Genomic DNA, 22,928 nt, shown 5'->3' on the forward strand with positions numbered 1-22,928 from the left:
AAGCTCCGTACTAATGAGGACACAAGAACAAATGGATATAAATTTGTTTAATATTTATATCAGGAAGTTTAGACTTGAAATTAGACAAGGGTTTCTAACCATCAGAGGGAGTGAAGTTCTGGAACAGTCTTCCAAGGGGAGCAGTGGAGGAAAAAGACATATCTGGCTTCAGTATTAAGCTTGATAAGTTTATGGAGGGGATGGTATGATGGGATAGCCTAATTTTGGCAATTAATTGGTGTTTGACTATTAGTGGTAAATATGCCCAATGGCCTGTGATGGGATGTTAGATGGGGTGGGATCTGAGTTACTACAGCGAATTCTTTCCTGGGTGTCTGGCTGGTGAGTCTTGCCCACATGCTCAGGGTTTAGCTGATCACCATATTTGGGGTCGGGAAGGAATTTTCCTCCAGGGCAGATTGGGAGAGGCCCTAGGGGTTTTTCACCTTCCTCTGCAGATTGGGGCATGGGTCACTTGCTGGTGGATTCTCTGCACCTTGAAGACTTTAAACCACGATTTGAGGACTTCATTAGCTCAGACATAGGTTAGGGGTTTGATACAGGAGTGGGTGGGTGAGATTCTGTGGCCTGCGTTGTGCAGGAGGTCAGACTAGATGATCATAATGGTCCCTTCTGACCTTAAAGTATATGATTCTATGATAATAAAATTATCACTGATTTTTTTGTTTGTTTACCTTTGTTATGATACGGAACTTAAAAAATGTGATGAATTTTATCTATGTTGCATTGAGGCATTTCTATCATGCATGTTTCGTGCACTGATGAAGAAGTAATATCAGACATAGTAGTCTAGCCAAAAGATTGTTGTGAAACATATTAAATCAACCACGGTGAATGAGGAGGAAAATATTAAAATGAAATTACTCATTTAAAATAGGAGGTCATCCATTTTAAATTTAGGGCTTGATACAGTGCCCAATTTAAGTCAGTGATCTCTTTGGGTTCAGTGTGCTTTGGATCAGGTCTTTAGTGCAAATCTCTAAAGCATAGACTTATCGGCCTGATCTTGATTCCTATACAAGGCATATACCTACTTATCTGAAAGGGGAGTGTACCTGAGCTAGGAGTACAGGACAGATCCTGTATGGAAAATTATCTAATAGTTGACCTACATAAGTTTTAAATCTTTAACTTCATTTAAATTAGAACTGTATTGCAATAAATCTTTCAGTACTTTACACAACATATCCTTTTCTGATAGATTGTGTTTAGGATTTGGCAAAAATAGCTACCAATATATGGTTTTAATCAACACTAAGAGTTGATTGTCATATCCTCATTCTAATTTGCCTTAAAATTCTCAGCTGTTTAATATATGTAATTATTGTAATAATTTGTACCTAATTAAGACTTACTAAATCTGACTATCTTTATGTTGATGAAGATTTTATGACTTGCATGTCAAAGGTACAGCCAGATTTAATCTAGTAACCTCACTCTATACGCAACTACTTTCTGAAAGCAGCCCCACCACAATACTCCAATCAGTTTTGCCATTGTATTGTGCTTTTAGTCACAGACCCTCTCCATCATTGTGACCACTGATCAGTGAAACTGTGTCCATTTGTTCATTCACAACTATGTTTAGTGATAGTCTTAGGCCTGGTCTACACTATAGAGCTAGGTCAACGTAAGGCAGTTTACGTTGACCTAACTTAGGTTGACTTAATTTTGTAGTGTAGATTTGCCCTAAGTCACTGGGTCCTCTGCATGCAGAGCTGGGAGGGAGAATATGAAAATTTCCCCTGTCTGCAGAGGGAACGGGGAAACGTAGAGGATGCTGCTACTGGACTATGCTTCTCCCACAGGTTAGGAAGAAAGTGCCACTGCTGATTCTGAACTTTCTTGTCTCTCATAAAATGGTGTTGAAAAGAATCCTCTGTAGTTTGATACTAAGGGCTGGGGCATCTATATGCCAGGGATGCTAAGTGTTGTGGCAGGATCTTCTGCTAATTCTTTATACTGGGTTTTCATCTACACCTGTCACTTCAGTGCTGGTAACAGGCCACATCCCAGGATTTTCATGCAGGCATTTTAGGGCAGCACAGGGAGGTGCCACCTGAGTTATCCAGGCACCAGAAACCTATTTTTAAGATGTCAAATGTCCTTTCAATGACACATCTGGTGGGTCATTGAGCCTCATTATAATTTCTCCTGAGGGGCGTTTGGGAATGTGAAATAGCGGTCATTAGCCATTTGCTCCAGGGGTAAATGCTGTCCCTTAGAAAATAATAATGGGACACTATATTTCCTGCTGAGGGTGACCTACTAATATAACAGTAAAACGCTGAAGGCTAAATTCTACCCTCATTTTCATCATAGACTTCACTGGGAGATACGCAGACATTAAGCGAGGGCAGAATGCACCCACAGACACTGTTGTTGGTATTGTGTACTTACTCAAGAATAAAACCCCTGTGTCTAGACTAGGAAGGATTTGAAGGTGTGATATAGAATGTGTTGGCTAACATGTTCTAATGCATCTGAACAGTCTAGTGCAGAAAAGGTACCCTGCCTTTCATACATGCTAAACTGGTTGAGATAAAATATAGACATTAATTTGACCATCTTAGCACATTTTAACATATTCATTGCCATGTTTGAAAAGTCTAGTGCCACTTTGTTAATTAGAACTTGTTGGCTAATGCATTCTAACATCACATTTTTAAATCCTAGCCCAGGCAAAGCCTAAGTGATGTCCTGTAGCATAGAGGATTGTCTGAAAATGAGCTGTAGGAATTCTTTGGACAGTAATAATATTTTTCTAATGCCTGCATATTTGGCTCTCCAAAACTCTTTATAAACATTAAGCCTCACATTGCCCCTTTGAAGGAGGGTGGGAAGGATGTATTCCAGTCCACATTTCACAGAGAGTGAACTAAGGAGCCAAGAGGAGGCTGGCATGTTCACATTCCAACAGGACTCGATTTCACAGAAGATGACTAGTGTTCAATTTAAATGAGACAGTTTGAAGCTTAAACAACCCGAGGGACAAGGTTTGCAGTTTACACTTCTTTATACAAGGAATGTGGAAAACAGCCCAGAAATTTAGAAAATAGCCATCAGGCCACAGAGAAGGGTCTATGGAAGAAGCAAAAGAGCTTCGTAAGTTGTTGGCAAGCAGCTCTCAGTCCCAGCTGTGGCTGCATATACTTGGAGATTCTAAAAATAATCTCATTCAACAGGAAGAAGGTATGAAGCAGTGTCTTAAAAAGTACAATAGTCACAACACCTGGCTGGAGATTCATTACTTTGGGCCCCATTCAGCATGTAAGGCAGTCGCTTTGAATCCATTGCATGCTAAATCAGTGACAATTACATCCATTTTCTGACCAGTTCCTACATACTGTGTAATTTAAATCACCATTTTTAACACTGTAGGTTTTGGCCCAGACTTCTGTAGGAGTTGCTCTTGTTTACACAAAGTCTGGAGTTAGCCTGTTTAGCCCAATGAATCATAGCTAAAGTTGAAAATGGAATTGAAGAGGCCAGCCATCTACTCCTCTGTTCTGACCACTGGGCCCCGCTTGGATATTATGATGAAGTGTGCTATAGAAAATCTGAAGTTAGATCCTAAGTATTTAGCCACCATATCCATGGTACAATACTTAGCATCACAGACAAACCAGGATATTACTGGAATATTATGGTTTGCAATAATAATTAATTTGTTTATATGGGAATGTGTATGATGAAGTCTATAGCTCATTTGCTGTATCATCTGAGAGAGGCAGAATGGTCTAACGTATAATGCAGGAGATGACATGAAAACAGAGTTCTATTTCCAAATCTGCAAATGACGTGACTGTGCAAGTCACTTGCCCTCTCTGGGCCTCTCCAGGTGCATTTTTGCCTGTGCAGTTCTAAAACTCTGGACTGTTATCTAAGTTTTTAAGCACTTAGTTTAAATCTCAAGAGGGGATTTTTAGTTGATGCACTAGGATTGATTGATACTCACGTTTCACTAAAATCATTTGTCCAAAAATATATTTTGGGGACATGTTACGTGTATTATAGGAAAAAATAAATATTCAGGAGAATGCAGACAATCTCATGAGGATATTATTTATGTACCTTTCATAATGTGCTTTGAGTTTCTCAAAAGAAAGATGCTAAGTACAAATTATTATTTGTTGTAGGTACTTTGTTGAAAATCTCTAGCAAACTTTGCTGTTGGTGCACTGTCTCTTTTGGAAAATAAATACATTGATTGGTTCTTTTGAGAACAGCATCAAGACCATAAGCTCCCTGGGACAGGGATATGGATGAGATTTTCACCCCTGCTATGGCCACTGTACACGCCTGTGCAATGTACAAGGGCTGTAAAAGCCCTGTGGCCAGCCAGGGGAGAATTTTACCCAACAAATGAGTTGTATGGGACAGCTGTAGGCTCTCAAGTGCAAGCCCTGGAAGGGGTTGGGTGTGCATGGTAGGGGCATATGAGAAGACTAGGAGGGTGTTGTGCTATAGTACTTTGTGTTGATGGGATTCTGGGCAGTTACCATGAATTGAGAGGTCATGTGGCTTGATGGCACCTTTCCCCTTTCATTTCCAGGGTTGCAAGTTTTGTACTGTGCTTTTTAGAGGCACTGCACAGAATCTCACTCAGTTATCTTCTGTAACTTGTCCCACATTGCTTGTGCTGTCAGTGTTTAATAAATAAGAATAGGAAACTGATATAAATAGTTGGCATAGCTAAGTAAATAATGCTTCTATGGTGTTTGGTGATTAGGAAGGGTCCTCTTGCCAGGGATCCTAAGGCTATTTTAGAATTTGACAGATGACACATAACTATGACTTGTTTGACATGCCCACCTCTTTTAGCCTCTCTCACACCGGCAGTGTAATTTATCAAACTGGTATGTCTGAAACACTTGTTCAGTCTCACAGATTCACAAAATGAATCTGTATGGTGCCATGTTTTCTCAGAGTTAGACACATTTCCTATGGGTCTAGTACAATCTTCACTAAAGTAACAAAAACAAATGTATCTTTTCTCGCACCCACAATATTCACTGTCCCTCGGGATGTTGTCTTTTGTGGAACGAGGCAGTAAAAGCACAAGCGCCAACTGCCTCAGGGCCCCAGGGGTGCTCAAGCCCCCTGCTCCACCCCAGGCACGCCCCTGCCCAACTCCGCCTCTTCTTCCAAGCCCCCCCACCTCATCCCATTCCTGCTCAACCCCTGCCCCGCCTCTTCCCACCCAGTTCCGCCCTCTCCCTCCAGCACCTCCTGCATGCTACGGAACAGCTGATCGCCGCAGGTGGGAGGCACTGTGAGGGAAGGGGAGGAGTTGTTCAGCGGGGCCGCTGGCAGATGGGAGGTGCTGCGGGGAAGAGAGGGAAGCTTGGCTGCTAGTGGGTGCTAAGCACCTACTAATTTTTTTCCATGGGTGCTCTAGCCCTGGAATACCCTTGGGGTCAGTGCCTATGAGCAAAAGTTTCAAACAGGATTGTTTTAACAGCAGTCGTGACTGAATCTTCCCAGATATTCTCAGATCAGCTGTCCCCAGCAGACACCCACTCAAAATTTGCATGTGTTGTAAAGTTCACTTAGATGCTTCAGGGCCAGATCAGTGCCCCTGTCTCGCCTTTAGACTTTTCATTTGAGGAAATCTTACTGGTAGCACAGCTGGTTGCAGAGATGAGGAGAGACTTTTCAGAGGCCATTTTTTTATGCCTCTAATGTGGGTACGAGCTTTGAAATTCTAACCATTTATCTCTTCATTGCCTGGAATGCTGCAGGGGTTGCTGGTAGGTGGTATACTAAATATAACACAGCTAGCATTATCTCCCCAAAGGACCCACAAACTTTTATATCTGTAATTCTTCTAAGGCACCATTCCATTTCTTAATATGAAACTTGCTTAACTGTGCATCTTGTAACATCAGCCTTTTATAAGGTATATGTAAGGATGCCTGCTGCAGATCTTCTAAAAGGCCGATGTTACACTACATGCTTCATCGCACATCTTTATTTCTTTGTTCTCTGGAGGGTGAGAGCCCAAAGGTTGTTCCTATATTCAAGTCTCCCACTTAACTCTCTATACCATGCTGCCTGCAACCTAGTTAAGAAATGTAGAGTATGCTGAACTAATATTATGTCACTTTCCAATTATTTTAAAATGCACATAAGGGCAGAAACCAGTTTTGACTCTCTTGTGTTGTACTTGTAATTGTCAAGGGTGCCTACAGTATGGGATGAACATTTTTGTGTTATAAGTGGAAGTCAAATTAATATAGTCAATTTTAAAGCATGTTATATTTGTATTTTTTGGAAGTGTATATTCATCTATTTAATTAAATCTATGAATTTATTTATCAACTTTAAATTTTTAGTCATAATGTTACAGCATGTAGAACTTGTCGTCCCGCCCTCCCCCCCCCGATCAGGTGGATTTAACAGTTTTATCAAATGTAATGCAAAGAAAGTTTCTCCTTTATTTCCATCCAACGTCTAATTAATGAAAATGACTGAATCTGGCATGAGCTAATCCCCCAACCAGCAACAATGAACAATCACCTAGAAGCAGAGAGAAAATGATGATAATTGGTAGTACACAATACAATTTGGATTGCAGATCTCTGACTTTTTGAGTGCAGACAGTAAATCAGAATCCCTTTGTAAGTATAATTCTTCAGATTTTCAGGAAAGAAACAGTTCTGGTTCTCAACCTGGAGAAGCTTATACCATTCATTTTCTCAAGCCAATTTAAAATACTAATGATTTGCTAAACTGCTCCTCAAACTCCTTACCATTGTATGTGCTTTATATAGAAATTTACACACTCATCCCACTGCTGTACATTTCAGTATCTTTATTATAAGGTAATCGAGAACAAAGCGTTTGTACTGCAGGCATAAAACTCTTGTGAAACACTCTGGATTTGTGTTCCTTTATGATCTGTCTGAATCTAAACTTTGTAGCATGTAGACATTATACACAGAACTTTATTTATATTTCATGAGTTGCTTTTAATTCTCTTGGAACAGCTTGTGCAGGGTTAGTTAGGCAAAACTTCCATGGACTGCTATGGGAGTTTTGCATGAATAAGTCCTGCAAGATATGGCTCCAGTAATTGCAACTTGGTGTTCTGTTGACTGACAAATACTTTCTAATGAATTCTCTTTGTCTTTGCAGTGTTTTAGATGATGAAGGTAGCAATCTGCGTCAACAAAAGCTTGACAGACAGGTGAGATCTTGGAGTCTGCTTTCGGCCTATTTCCTTTTGACAAGTTAGGGCTTGCTTAATTGGATTACTGTGGAATATGGAGACCTCCTTTCATTGACACACACAGCTGATCGAGGCATCCTACCAGAAAATTACATCTTGAAATATTAGTTCCCTGGCCTTTGGAGTGTGCTATACATGCTTAAGTGATGGAAAGGAAAGGATTGTGAAGATTACTATTAGTGTTGACTTTTTCTTATTATTGTGATTTGAGTGGTTTTCATTTTTGTTGACTTAGAATGCATTATTCCTTTTGCAGACCATGAAAAAACAAAAAAGAAAAGCACAAGGGTACTAGCAAGAGTGTCAACCAGCTGAGAATTAACACACAGTTTTCAGAATTTTTCCTCCTTATTCCCAACCAGATAGGATTTAATACTCTCGGGGTATGTCTATACTACCCGCCAGATCAGCGGGGGGGTCAATTTATTGCATCTAGTCTAGATGCGATAAATAGACCCCCGAGCTCTCTCCTGTCGACTCCTGTACAGTAACTCCTCACTTAACGTTGTAGTTATGTTCCTGAAAAATGCGACTTTAAGCGAAACGATGTTAAGCGAATCCAATTTCCCCATAAGAATTAATGTAAATAGGGGGAGTTAGATTCCAGGGAATTTTTTTTTTTTGCCAGACAAAAGACTATATATGTATACACTCTCTCTCATTTATATATATATAAACAATTCAATACTGTACACAGCAATGATAATTGTGAAGCTTGGTTGAAGTGATGAAATCAGAGGATGGGATATTTCCCAGGGAATGCCTTACTGCTAAATGATGAACTAGCAATTGGCTGAGCCCTCAAGGGTTAACTCATTGTTGTTAATGTAGCCTCACACTCTACAAGGCATCAGGAATGGAGGGAGGGGAGACAGCATGGCAGACAGAGACACACACCGTGTGTGTGAGAGAGAGTGTGAGAGAGATGCACATTTTCCCTTTAAGTATGCTGAATACACTGCCTTGTTAAGTTAATCAGCAAACTGAGATGCAGCTGCTGCCAGGAAGCTCCCTCCATCCTGAGCACTGTCGTGTGTCCCCCCTGCTCTATGGAGATTGGGGTAAGCAGGGTACAGGTGCAGTGGGGAGTGTGGAAGCAGAGAAAGAACTGTCATGCATTGCAATCCCCTTCCTGTCAGTTCTTTCTCTGCTTCCACAGGAGGGAGACACCCTGACATTAGCCCCCTTCTTCTCCTCCCCCCTCCCAACCCGCACAGCAAGCAGGAGGCTCGGGGAGCAGCTCCAAGGCAGAGGGCAGGAGCAGCACATGGCAGTAGGGGGAGGGACAGCTGAACTGCCGGCAATTGGTAGCCTGCTGGGCAGCTGCTGCACAGGGAATTTAGGGGAATGGGGAGCTGATAGGGGGCTGCTGGTCCACCCTGGTTCCAAGCCCCCACCAGCTAGCTGCAACGGGCTGCTCTTCCTGCAAGCAGCAGACAAAGCAGGCGGCTGCCAAACGACGTTATAAGGGAGCATTGCACAACTTTAAACGAGTATGTTCCTTAATTGATCAACAACGAAACAACGTTAACCGGGACGACTTTAAGTGAGGAGTTACTGTACTCCGCCGCCGTGAGAGATGCAGGCAGACGACGGGGGGGGGGGGGGGAGCAGCAGCAGTCGACTCACTGCAGTGAAGACACTGCGGTGAGTAGGTCTAAGTATGTTGACTTCAGCTACGTTATTCACGCTGAAGTTGCGTAAGTTGGATCGATTTCCCCCCTCCCCCCCCAGTGTAGACCAGGCCTAAGTCATAAAGTCATGTGCTGTGTTGTTTATCTTTCTACAACATTCTTAAATGGCCTACATAAACACTCATTCTGAAGACCTTGAGTGAAATCTTGTCCCCACTGGGTATGTCCCCACTGCGGCTGGCCCGTGCCAGGTAACTCTGGCTCCCAGGGCTCAGGCTCCGGAGCGGTTTAATTGTGGTGTAGACATTCAGGCTCGGGCTGCAACCCATGCTCTTGGACCCTTCCACTTTGCAGGGTCGTAGATCCCAGGTTCCAGCCCGAGCCCGAATGTCTACACCACAATTAAACAGCCCCTGAGCCTGAGCCCTGGGAGCCCGAGGCTCAGGCCAGCTGTGGGGTTTTAATTGCAGTGTAGACATAACCACTAAGGTCAAAGGGAATTTTGCCATTGACTTTGGTGGAGTTAGGGTTTCACCCCTTGTCTTTAATTTCCGTTTGGCCCCCTTTCGAAGAACCTCTGGCTCTCTTTCAACATACTTTTATGTACCTTTGCTTCCATTGTAATGTCCACTCCACACCCATCAGGTTAGGGTTAGGGTCTTTAAATCTGTGCCCCATTTTCAATATCAAATACTTTATATCTATGCCATCTTGCCTCTGATTGCAATGTTGTTATAGCCATGCTGTTCCCAGGATATTAGAGAGACAAGATGGATGAGGTGTTATCTTTTATTGGACCAACTTCTGTTGGCGAAAGAGACAAGCTTCCGAGCTACACAGAGCTCTTCTTCAGGCTTGGGAAAGGTACTCAGAGTGTCACAGCTAAATATAAGGTGGATCAGATTGTTTAGCATGAGTAGTTAACACACATTCTAAGGGACAATTGAAGGTGAAGTGGCCTGTTAACACCTCTGGGAACTTAAATTCATATCTTTGCTAGGCACTAAAAATCCTGGTCTTAATAAAGATTTATGGTTTATTACAACAATCAGTTGTAATAAACCATACAAGCTGTAAGGTTTCAGCTACTCTGAAACTTTACAACAATCAGTAACCCACTAGCCCTCCTCTTTTTCCTATAACTCCAGAGGTATTAATAGGCCACTTCACCTCGAATAGTTCCTTAGAATATGTGTTAACTACTTATGCTAAACAATCCGTTCTACCTTGTATTTAGCTGTGACACTGAGTACCTTTCCCAGACCCAAAGAAAAGCTCTGTGTAGCTTGAAAGCTTGTCTCTTTTTCCAACAGAAGTTGGTCCAATGAAAGATATTACCTCACCCACCTTGTCTCTCATGTTGCATCTGAGTCAGATTCTGACTTCTAATTCACGTTGAGTAGCAGCGCATCATTCATGGAGTAAATTAGTACTCAACATGAGGGAAGGCTGTCAGAAACTGATCCTCTCTGGATATTCCTCTACTTCAACCCAGCTCTTTTGCTATTTATAACAGCATTGTATTTTCTTTTTCTCTCTACATGGAGAGAAGTCAAAAGACAACCCACGTAAAAACAGCATAATACAGAGGAAGGGGACAAATAAGACGCTGGGTTATTACAATTAAACCTTCTTAACCCCTATAGTTTCTTGTGGCTGTGATAGAATGGTACCTCATAAATATACATTGGCTTCTGTCAGGGTATTACCCCCCCCCCATCTGAACTCTGGGGTACAGATGTGGGGACCTGCATGAAAGACCCCCTAAGCTTATCTTCTACCTTTATCTTAGGTTAAAATTCTTCCAAGGCACAGTCTTCTGCCTTGGACAGATATTGCTGCCATCGCCAAGTGATTTTCACAAATATTCAGGGAAGGTTCTCTTGGCATCCCTATCCCTGCAAAATATCCCCCCAAGCTTCTTCACCCTCTTTCCTGGGGAGGCTTGAGAATAAAATACCAACCAGTTGCCTTAGCAATGTGAGCACAGATCAATCCCTTGTCTAAGGACTTTGGAATCAAAGGATTTTTTTTTAAAAAAAGGTAAATTTTATTTAAAAAAAGACACACATTTGAAAACTCAGGCTTTAGGGATTAAACACCAAAAATAACTTTATTGGGGTTCAGCTTAATGGTAACAAGCAAAACAAAAGCACAGGGGGTTAGCACAGAGGAATCCACAAACCAAAACAACCAAAAATGTTCCTAATCGCATCTGTTTTAACTTTTCCTGGGCAACTTACATATCTGGGGTTCCAAATGAGGAGTTTCTAGGTATGATGCTGATGATTTCCCATACCTGGCTTAAAGCTTACAGCTTGTTGCTGCCTTCCCCTCTCTCCAGCCCGAGAGACAAAGAGCCCCCCCCACACCCAGCAGTTTTTCCAATTTGAAAGGGTACAGCCCCCCCCCATTGGTTCCCCCTGGTTAGGTGCCAACTCAGGTTAAGCTTCTCTTAACCCTTTACAGTTAAGGCAATTAGGGGACAGCTGCTAAGGAGGATTCTATAGCTACTGACTGGCTGGGTGTCCATAAAAGGGAGCTACCTCCCCTCATTTATCACAGCTTCCATCACATTCTAAATTTAGAAACATTTAGAGGAAGAGACTTATGCAATTGTAAAGACAATCCTCTGCCTTCTAGCAGTTAATATCTGCTTTTCACCTGGTGTAAATGAGAATTGAAATTGAAAATAGGGTGTGTAATTAAAATTCAGCATGTATCATTGTTACACTGGGCTTGTGTCCAGTCTTGTCACTTGATTCTAGTTTACAGATGATCTTTTCTTGATTTACATAAACATAAATCAGTGTTTTCATGCCTCATGCTCTTGGTTATCATATTAATTTACAGTTCTCTCACATTGTTGGCTTCCCAAAAGATGCTGTTTTTTATCCAGCTCTGACAGCCAGTAGACTGCTCAGAAATATCTATTTGACCTGTTTGGTACTTTCAGTAGAGTTTTAGAAAGGTTTTCTATGGCCTGGCATCCCAATGTCCTATTAGACTGTGTTCTTGGCACTTGAAACTAGCATACAAGGTGGACTGCCATTGCAGAAGATGTAAGGATATCTGTTGTGATTTACTGGAAATTCTACAGTATGACGTTCAATTAACATTCAGTTAAGCACAGTTTGCAGAACAGAAGCTATGTGCACACAGACTCCCCTAGAAAAGTGGCATTTATTCTAATAGTAAAGTACTTTTCTTTGTATTTCCCCCAGCGAGCATTGCTAGAACAGAAGCAGAAAAAAAAACGCCAGGAGCCACTAATGGTTCAGTCCAATGTAGACAGCCGCACAAGAACACGAAGAATGAAACATTCAGAGGAACAAGCGCCGTTGGTTGAATCGTATCTTAACAGCAACAGCAGCACCATTTTTCATGGTATATTGACATGATCTATAGAGTGCATGTTTACTGCTAGAGGTCCTGTTTAGTGTGACCAGACAGCAAGTGTAAAAAATCAGGATGGGGGTGGGGGGTAATAGGAGCCTATATAAAAAAAAAAGGACCCAAAAATCGGGATTGTCCTTATAAAATCAGGACATCTGGTCACCCTAGTCCTATTATTTTGTTGAAAAATGAAGTGAACGCAGGAACAAGAATGTAATCTTTTAAATGAATACCTGAAAGCTTAGCTCAGCTGTGTTTGAGGACGAAAATGATAATTATGCAGAATTCCAAAGTAACCACTATCATGGCTTTAAAATTAACTTTTTTGACAGGGGAAACTTTCAGTATGATGTCATCCTTGCTCTCCATTTAATAAACTGTAATCTCCATACTTTACACTCTCCTTTTAAATCTCATTTCAATATGTGAAAGGAGGTTGTTGAATGTTTTGTACAAAGATAAAATATGGTAGTGTACCATAATACTCTGAGGGGCTACATGAAATGCAAGTATCCATGCTACTCACAAATTGTGAGTGAATTTTTTTTTCTTTTTTGTGGCATTTATTCATAGAAGTTCCATAATGCATCAACTATGAATAAGAGTTTTTGAACAGTAAATCTCTTTTAACCCATGCTTCTGAAAGATGTTCAAGTGATAGATCTGATTTCAGATGAAGGGGAAAAAAACACATTATTTTCTCTCATAATCAGAGCGAAAAACATATCAAAAGACAGACTAATTTTTCCCATGCTATCTAGGAAGTTGATTTTGTACAGAATTTTATGAAAATGTTTTCTTTGGTAGTTAGCTACAGGAGATAGAAAATTTCCTTTTACTTTTCTCATCGTAACAGCTAATCAGAGGTGCAAAACCCTGTCCTATGAAATGTTATTTTATGATACGCAGCAGCAATTACCTTCTTAGCCGCCTTTATTGTAAACTTAAATAACCAGGATTTCATGTCAGCTACAGCCCAGAGAAACCAGTTTGGGAAAGATGTGGGTAAACTGGAGAAAGCCCAGAGGAGAGCAGCCAAAATGATTAAAGGTGTAGAAAACATGACCTACGAGGAAAGATTGAAAAAAGTGGGTTTGTTTATTCTGGAGGAGGGAAGGCTGAGGGGGGGACTACATGATAACGTAAAAGTACATTACTTTTACATAAAGTACGTAAAAGGTTGTTATAAAGGGGCGGGTGATATCTCACAAACAGTAGTGAAATCCTTATTTATACTACATTAAATCCTGCAAGTGCTTGCACCTTGGGCAACCCCTCTGACATCAGTGAGGTTGCCTGGGGTGTGTATTAAGGCAGAATTTGGCCCTTCATATCACATCACATCAAAGTTTTTTCACTCAGGTTATTCCTTGGAACAATTTTTCACTTCTTAGCCTCAAATTACTTTATTTTAAATTCTCTCTCCAATCCTGCCACCAAAGGATGTCAGTGGACAGCACAGACTTCCAAACCCTGATAAAGAAGCAAGACACTATATTTTACAATGCCGTGTAAACCATTAAATGAGGTTCTTTTTACATCTGACGTAGTACAAGTAAATAAGATGGGCAGAATAGCATGGTACTGAAAATGCATTAATATATAGCTATATTTTCTCAGATTCAGCCTTTGGTTTGTAAACTTCTGGGGATAACTCTCCAGGTAATAAACTGTTTGCGCATTTATCAGAAGCCTCAACTTAACAACATTTCATTACCCAATAAAGTGGTTTGTTCCTTTGTAAAATCCTCTCAGGAATATTATTCTTGAAAACATTGTGAGAACTATGGAAGTGTTTTTTTTTGTTGTATTTTTCTTCAGGAGTATGGTTGGTGGTGTCAAGATTCAGCTGCTGTGTGGGGCATATTTGGGTTTCAATGGCCATTTTTAACTACAGTATTCATATCCAATGAAAACGTTGGTATGTGGGAGTATTGGATGCTCTTCCCCATTCACTTGTTTCTGTTATGGGTGTGCTTTAAAATGACTCTTTGTGGGAGCTGGTGTCCTAGTGCATAAACTGTACTGCAAATATGAGCGGGTGTGTGAGATTCATTCCTATGTCGCAAGCACTGCACAAAGACGGTGTCTCCACATCTACCTCCCCACATTTTTTTTTCTTGTAAAATTCCTGTCTATAAGCTATAGGAAGGCGTAACACAGGAATGCTTGTTTAATTTGATGAGTAAAATTAAGCCTGTCCATGTTGGAAGGCTGGATGATTAAATTATGGGGTGCATTTATAATGTGAGGTAAGGAACAGGATAACATGATTCTTTCTTCCCATCATATTGGAGCTTGTCTACTGGGAAATTGACGGCATAGCTATAATCTATTCAGCTATGGCTATTCCAGAATAGCTTCCCATGTCAACACTTTATTCTGGAATAAACAAATCTTTATTGCAGAGTAAAGTTACTTTTGTTCCAGAATAGCGTTCATACAATTAGCTATTCAGGAATAGCTATAGTAGAATATCTTCTTCTGCTATAGCTGTGCAGTTTCCTTTTATAGACAATCCTTAGCTGGTGTTGGAATTCTGCAGGGAGTTGCAGAATGATTACTGCTAATCCAAGATTAATCTATAATCTTAAACTAAAATAGGGAAAGAATAAGTTAAGAATTACTTAGACGAGTTAGATGTCTTCAATTTGGCAAGGCCTGTCAGAATATTTCCTGAATACTTAAGGAACTGGCTGAAGAGCCATTAGTGTTTATCTTTGAGAGCTTGTGGAGTATTGGAGATCCCAGCAAACTGGAAAAGGGCAAATATAGTACACATCTATAAAAAGGAGAATAGGGACAACCCAGAAAATTATAGACCAGTCATCTTAACCGGTACCCAGAAAGATAATGGACCAAATAGTCAGTCAGTCAGTTTGTAAACACCTAGATGATAATAAGGTGATCAGGAACTGTCAACATGGATTTGTCAAAAACAAATCATGTCAAACCAACCTAATGTCCTTCTTTGACTATGTTAACAAGCTTTGTGAGTAAGCAGGAGCAGTAGATGTAATACATCTCAACTTTAGTAAGGTTTTTGATACCGTCCCACATGATCTTCTCATAAGCAAAGTAGGGAATATATAGCCTATGCAAACCTTGGGTGCACAACCAATTGGAAAACCATACTCTGAGAGTAGTCAAGCTGGATGTTCATATTGAGTGGGGTTCTGCAGAGATCTGTCCTGTATACAGTTTTATTCAATATCTTCATAAATGACTTGGATAATGGCATAGAAAATACTCTTATAAAGTTTGTGGACAACACTAAGCTGGAAGGGGAGGCAAACCCTTTGGAGGACAGGATTAGAATTCAAAATGATCTTGACAAACTGGAGATATGGTCTGAAATAAATAGGATGAAATTTAATAAGGACTGATTTGACCTATCCGTCCTCATCCTCAAAGGAAACCTTGCACAATACTTTCCAAAGATGAGCCTGGGAGCTTAAATTCATTGCTCTGCTAGACACCAAAAATCATGGACTGAACAGAGACACTGGATTTATGGCTTGTTGCAACAATCTGTAACCCACTAACTCCCTCTCTTTGTCCTATGACTGCAGAGTTGTTAATTGGTCACTCTACAATGGTTTTTTGAATGGTACCTTACAATATGTGCTAACTACTCATGCTAAACAATCTGTTCCATCTCACGTTTTGCTGGGAGTTCCTTTCCCAGACCTGAAGAAGAGCTCTGTGTGGCTCAAAAGCTTGTCTCTCTCACCAATAAAAGTGGGTCCAATAAAAGATATTACCTCACCCACCTTGTTTCTCTAAGGCTGTATCTACACTAGCGCTTATGTCAGGAAAACTTTTGTTGCTCGGGGTGTGAACCTTCCCCCCACCCTGAGTGCCATAAGTTTTGCAGGCAAAAGTGCTCTCCTGTTGACATAGCTACCACCGCTCATTGAGCTGGTTTTATTATGTCAATGAGAGAGCTCTCGCCTGTCGGCATAATGCGGCAAAACGACCGCTCTTACAGCGGCACAGCTGTATCTGTATAGCTGTGCCCCTGTAAGCTTGTAAGTGTAGAAATGGCCTAAGTTGCAGAGTATTACACTCAGGAAAGCATAATCAGTTACACCAGTACAAAATGGGAAATGATTGCTTAGGAAGGAGTATTGCAGAAAAGGAACTGGGGTTATAGTGGATCACAAACTTAATGAGTCGAGAATGTAACACTGTTGCAAAAAAAGTGAATATCATTCTGGGATGGATTAGCAGGAGTGTTGTGAGAAAGACACATGAAGTAATTCTTTCTGTCTACTCAGCACTTAAAAGGTCTCAATTGGAGTACTGTGTCTAGTTTGGGAAAGATGTGGGCAAACTGTAGAAAGCCCAGAGGAGAGCAGCCAAAATGATTAAAGGTGTAGAAAACATGACCTACGAGGAAAGATTGAAAAAAGTGGGTTTGTTTATTCTGGAGGAGGGAAGGCTGAGGGGGGGACTACATGATAACGTAAAAGTACATTACTTTTACGTTAAGTACGTAAAAGGTTGTTATAAAGGGGCGGGTGATAAATTGTTCTCCTTATCCACTGAGGACAGGACAAGAAGTAATGGGCTTTAATTGCAGCAAGGGAGATTTAGATTAGACTTTAGGAAAAACTTCCTAACAGGGTAGTTAAGCACTGGAGCAAATTACCGAGGCAGGTTGTAGAATCTCCATTGTTGGAGGTTTTTAAGAACAGGATAGAGAAACATTTGTCAGGGCTGGTCTAGATAATATTTAGTCCTGCCTCAGTGTAGGGGACTGGACTTGATGATCTATCAAGTTACCTTCCATTCCTACATTTTTTTGCAGGAATGTCTTGTTACATTCAGGATGGAGTTTAAGGAAGGTGAGAGTAGATCTGAGACTCCGGTCCCAGTTAAGGGCTGGACTGAGAGAGTGGGACAAAGGTGACTTGACTTTACTTTTGCACCTATAGATTCTGGAGTTGGGGCTAATGTAATCCTCAGCATAAAATAGAGGAGCCCAAGGGTTAGGTTTTTTGTTTGTTTTTGTTTTTGTTTTGTTTTTAAATATATTATTAGATATGAGTGAATCTAGTGCTGGTGAAAGGTACTGGAATGACAGCTCTGAAAGTCTTTACCCATAGGATGGAAAAGAGCATTGCTAGCAGCCGTGTAGACTTCCCTAGATATTAACAAAATGATATGGTTAAACCCTTAACATAGAGATGAGAGGCCAGTTTGTTATGCCCATTTGTTTCTTGGTGTGCGTTAAAACTGCCAGTGAGAAACCCCATTAGTACCCTTAGTGACATGGGTGATGACACCTCTCCATTCAGGAAATGGACTGAGACTATAAAACTCAATTTGCATGTGTCACCAAACACTCAGTAGCTGGTAATTATTTTTCAGTTTCCAGTGACTTTTGGCATAGGACTGAAAGGTGGTGTGTCCCTGAGCCCATCTGTAATCCCATATAGAATTACATGTTTTTCATCTTTTATTCAATTACCATATTAGCAGTGGTAGCAATTAATACTATAGGATAACTTCAGAAAGCAACAATAATTGTCAGGAAAAGGAAAACTTCAGGTAAAGTGAGGGCTTCTAACATCAATGTGCCAGTCCATAAAGTGACTGAATTGAGCTAAACGATTAGTAAGGAACAATAACAGCACTGATAGAACCTTTTTCCCTTGAGTATTGAGTTGAGCTTCTACTTCTAACAGTCTAGCAACTGCATTATTTCCACATTAGATAGCCATTGTGGATGGATCATTTCAGATCCATCTGGCCCTACTACAGATCTTAAAACTATTACTGAAATGAAAGCTTATACATCTCTATCCCGATATAACGCGACCCGATATAACATGAATTCGAATATAATGCAGTAAAGCAGTGCTCCAGGGGGGCGGGGCTGCGCACTCTGGTGGATCAAAGCAAGTTTGATATAACGTGGTTTCACCTATAACACGGTAAGATGTTTTGGCTCCTGAGGACAGCGTTATATCGGGGTAGAGGTGTATTTAACAACAGTACTTGTAGACAAATGGGTCCCTTGTATGAAAGAGGAGTTTTGTTTTGTACTACTGTTTGGAAGAAATTACAATATTACCTTTTGTTTAAAAACATTGTAGATGTATTTGATATTATGGAATCGGTTCGTGTGTGTAGGTCAATCAGAAGACATATAAACGAACAGGGATGCTTGGTGAGATTTTGAAGATGTGTCTAGGGGAAAATAAATAGATGGAGGGGGATAGAAAATATTGATACAAAAGATGAGTATAATGACAGGTCAATGCCCTTTTGGTACTAATATCAAGTTTTAAAAGTAGTTTAAATTCTGGGCAAACAGATCATTTTGGGCCTGATCCATATACTATTCATGTCAATGGGATTCTTTCTATTAACTTCAATGAGCTTTGAATCAGGCCTTTCATCTTGTGAATAATCTTGATATGTCCCAAATAATCAGATAAAAATTCCATCGTTCATCATTATAAATAACTGCTTAATAATTTTCAGCAGTATTTTTTTTCTCGTTGTTTACATCATTATAGAAGAAAATATATATCATTAAAATAACATAATTCATAAGAATAATTTCTGCCCAGAAAAGGCCATTTATTTACTACTTTTTTCCCTCTCCATGTTTGTTTCCACTTAATATCCTTGTACGGCATATTGTTAGTGGTTAGTTTAAAATGGTTACTTCCTAAATCGTGCTCATAATTCTGGAACATCTAGGTCACATCTGCTGGCTTATTTTCAGGTATCTCCACATCACATATTGCTACAAATTTTCTACAGAATTGGACAAAAGCATAAGCCCCTACAAATGTGTGATAGCAAAATTCCTTGATGTACACTCTTCTTTTCAGGCTGTTTAAAGTATTGCAAATATCTGATGTGTGTTCCTGGAATATTGCCACTGATTTAAGTAAAGTGGGGAGATAGACAAAAAGTTCATATTTACATATATACAATATTTGCCTTTATTGCAGTAATTGATTTTTTTAATATAGGCTTTACTGAAACATGGTAAATACATTCATTTATTTTTGTAACTATCATGCTGAGCCCAGTCCTGCATCTATTGAAACCAATGTGAATTTGCCACAGGTACAGGACTGGAGGTCTGTACACAGAAATGTAGAGCAACAGTTGTGATTTAAAACATCTTTATTTGATCCCAGATTTGTGTTAACTTAGTAATCAGACTTATGCTGATGTAGAATAATTCTTTCACAGAGTTATAAAGAACTGACCTTTTCCACTGCTCCCTTAAACTTTCTGCAAAAATGAAAGGCAATTTTCATAGGCAAGAAGGTATCATTTTTTTCCCTGTGAAAATGGTGAATTTCCACTTGGGACAAATTCCTTTTTTCACAATTTTGAGAGGCTAGAATCTGAACAAGGCGAAGTCTGCTTTTATTAATGTTACTTTTTTACAGATGTGGCTTTTGTATGTTTGAAATTAAAATGTTTTCAATTAAAAACACAATAAAATTCTCCTTCAAGTAACTTCACAACAACTTTTGATTTAGAAGTTTAAATTAACCATGTACAAGATCGCAAAATTACTTTCTCTTTCGTTGTATGCAGTGTCGTTGTATCTGTGTCAGTCCCAGGATATTAGAGAAACAATGTGGGTGAAGTAATTTTTTTTTTTTTTTGACCAATTTGTGTTGGTGAGAGAGAAAAGCTTTTGAGCTTACACAGAGCTCTTCAGGTCTAGGAAACATACAGAGGGTGTCACAGCTAAATACAAGGTGGAACAGATTGCTTAGCATAAGTAGTTAGCACATACCACTCCAGTCATGGGCGGGGGGGGGGGGGGGGGCGAGGCGGGAAGGAAGGGGTGGGGAGAAAGACAGCTGGGGTAGGATGTGACTTTCCTCTAATATATATTACCTCACCAACCTTCTCTCACTAATATCCTGGGACCAACACGGCTTCAGCTACACTGCATACTTTCTCTTTGACATTCGGCAGCAGGGCTAAATGTCTGTATTTTGTGCCAGACAGATTTCTGATCACAAGTCATAACTCTGGATTGTTAAATTTGATGTCTCATTCTGTTCTGGTACGATAAATGATGAGAGAGAGAGTTTTCCATTGAATGGCAAACTGTCAAATTTTAAGGTGACATCATTTAATCATTCATTTTAAAAACATTTGTGCATGTTCTGCAAAACTAGTTGTTTGGATCCTGTTTTCTGTTGACTTCAGTCCGAGGTGTTTGTTCTTTTTTTGGGAGAAAGCAGGGAATATGTTCTCTGCATTAGATCATACCCTTGATACTTGGAGTGCTGCCTTACCTCTTAATGAGGTGTGGGAGAATTTTGTGTTAGAAGATTATAATAATTTTTTAGAAACTCCACGGGTGTCTTATAAATGGCAGCATGAGACCTCCAGCATATGTCCGCAAGATTGAAATCCCACGTGCTAATGCAGTTTTTTAAAAAACCCAACAGATTGTAGATAAATGTTTGAAGAGTTGCTCATTCTGTTCTCTTGTCTGACTTGATATGTAACAGAAAACCTCCCAGTGCCCCATCTTGTGATTTACTAGTTAGTACATTGATCCATAAGCATTCCAGGTCTGTTTTTTCTAAATTGTCAACAACGCTAAAGTAACGGTATCTTAGATACAGGGTATGTCTACACTTGGAGCTGGGGGTATGATTACCAACTCACGTAGACATATTTGCTCTAGCTCTCAAGCAAGCTACTGCACTAGAAAAGAGGAGTTTAGACAGAGAACATGGGCAGCTGTGAGTAGTGGCACAGGCTAGCTGGGCTGAGTTCATACCCTTGGGTTCAGGTGGGTTTGTACTCCGCACGACTAGCCTGTGCTGCCACTCGCCACTGTCTGTGCTACACTAGCTATGCTACTATCACTGGCCTGCTATCTCGATGGGCGCTAGTGAGAGTATGTCTGCACAAGCTGGGAATCCCACTCCTAGCTCCAAGTGTAGACGTAGCCATAGAGTGCCATCCCTGATCCCCTTCTGCCCACTTTTTCTTTTCTAAATAAAGTATATCCAGTGGTTTTAACATTCCAGTCATGTGACTCATCCCACCAGGTTTCAGTAATACCAGGTATATCAGATTTCTTTCATAAGTGAGCATTTCTAATTCCTCTAGTTAAAAAACCCAATACCTAACAAATGTAAAAATGGGGAAGTTGATAGCAATGAGTACAAATCAACAGTTAGGAAATACAGGCAATTAGTAAGGGAAGCTAACGGTAGCAATAAAAAGATCTATGGCCAGTAGGTTTAAGGATGGTAGGAAGAAATTCTTTAAATATATCAGGGACAAACATACTCCTGTAACTTCCTGGGCTCCTACACTGTGATCTGCTCAAGTGCAGAAATACACCCACATGGATTGCATCACACAATTGGGTTCCTACATTGTAGAGTTGAGGATTTATTTGACTGAAAAATCCAATGTAGACCTCTGGGCTTCAGGTAATATTTGTGTTTAAAAATAGGATATCTCAGATTGCAATGGAGTTAAACCTGGCGTTATCTGCAAAATAGACATCGCTTTGGTCCTTGTGCTTGACACATTGGGGCATTTCTACAAGGAGTTATGCTCAGTTTATGAGGAGCTGTGCTATTCTGAATCACTAAAGAGAGACTCCTGCAGCAATTTAAATAGTATTTTTTTCCCACATGAAGCCCTATTGAATTCAGTGGTGTTCTGTGCAGGCACAGCAATCTGCCTGCTCGCTACCAGTTGCAGGGGCCTTAGACTGTAATCTTTTGGGAAAGAGACTGTGTCTTGCCAAGTGTTTGAACAGCACCTTGACACTGGGACCCTAATCCTAACTGGGACCTTTGGGCATCACTTCAGTCATTCAGTTTTACTTCTACAAAACTGGTGAAAACTGCTGATTTTTTTCAATGAAATTTAACATTTTTACCTATCTTTACTTCACTAGAGAGTTCATGTATCTCTAGGAACATCCCATGCCTTGTAAACTACTTAAAAAGTTATATTTTAAGCTATGTTGGAACAATTTTAAAATAGATCAGATAAAATTATAGTGGATCACTGTCCAAATAAATGGCAACATTCTCAAGAGCCAAGAAATTACAAAGAAAGGTGCCAAGCCATTTTTATGGAGATACGTGAGAGCACATCCAACGAATAGGCAAAAGCTAGTGCATTTATTAAACTGTTGCTTAATTTTCTTTGCTCGATACTCATTCTACTTTCACTTGTCATGAAATGAGAAGTGTGAGAACTTTGATAAATGGACTGAATGGTTGCCTAGTAAAGCTGAGTGAATAATTTGCAATGAATAATTTATCTAGCTGTTTAGCCTCTTTTCCCGTTTGTGCTGTTTTTTCGAGCAGATTGCAAATTCTTCAAATGTATTCATTATTCAAATAATCTTTACAAGCTTTTTCTTAACTCCATGCACTGATCCAGAAGAGTTCTCTGTGGATATTTAATATTCACTACATTGTGTGTGTTGGTTAGTTTCAATTGAGATAGTAAACGTACATGGTATTGTTTCAATTATCCAGTTGTTGCTGCTGGGTATTGGTGTGCCTTTAAATCTCATTTTATTATCTCCGCCACTTGCACTTGATTGTCCCATCTTTATCAGGTCCAGTCTGATGATGTGTATTCAAGATGGCAACTAAACTGAG

General features: G+C 40.1%; 1 protein-coding gene across 2 annotated transcripts in view; it reads left to right on the forward strand.

Annotated features, from left to right (window-relative positions):
- TUB (TUB bipartite transcription factor) overlaps window positions 1-22,928 on the forward strand; it is a 103,578-nt gene that overhangs the window by 38,178 nt on the left and 42,472 nt on the right. For both annotated transcript variants that reach the window (XM_054024974.1, XM_054024975.1), the window contains exons 2-3: window positions 7,162-7,213; window positions 12,114-12,276. In XM_054024974.1, coding sequence (XP_053880949.1) covers window positions 7,162-7,213; window positions 12,114-12,276 — 215 coding nt within the window. The remainder of the gene's footprint in view (window positions 1-7,161; window positions 7,214-12,113; window positions 12,277-22,928) is intronic.

Source organism: Malaclemys terrapin, chromosome 4 (genome assembly GCF_027887155.1).
Source record: "Malaclemys terrapin pileata isolate rMalTer1 chromosome 4, rMalTer1.hap1, whole genome shotgun sequence".
Classification (NCBI taxonomy): Eukaryota; Metazoa; Chordata; order Testudines; family Emydidae; genus Malaclemys; species Malaclemys terrapin.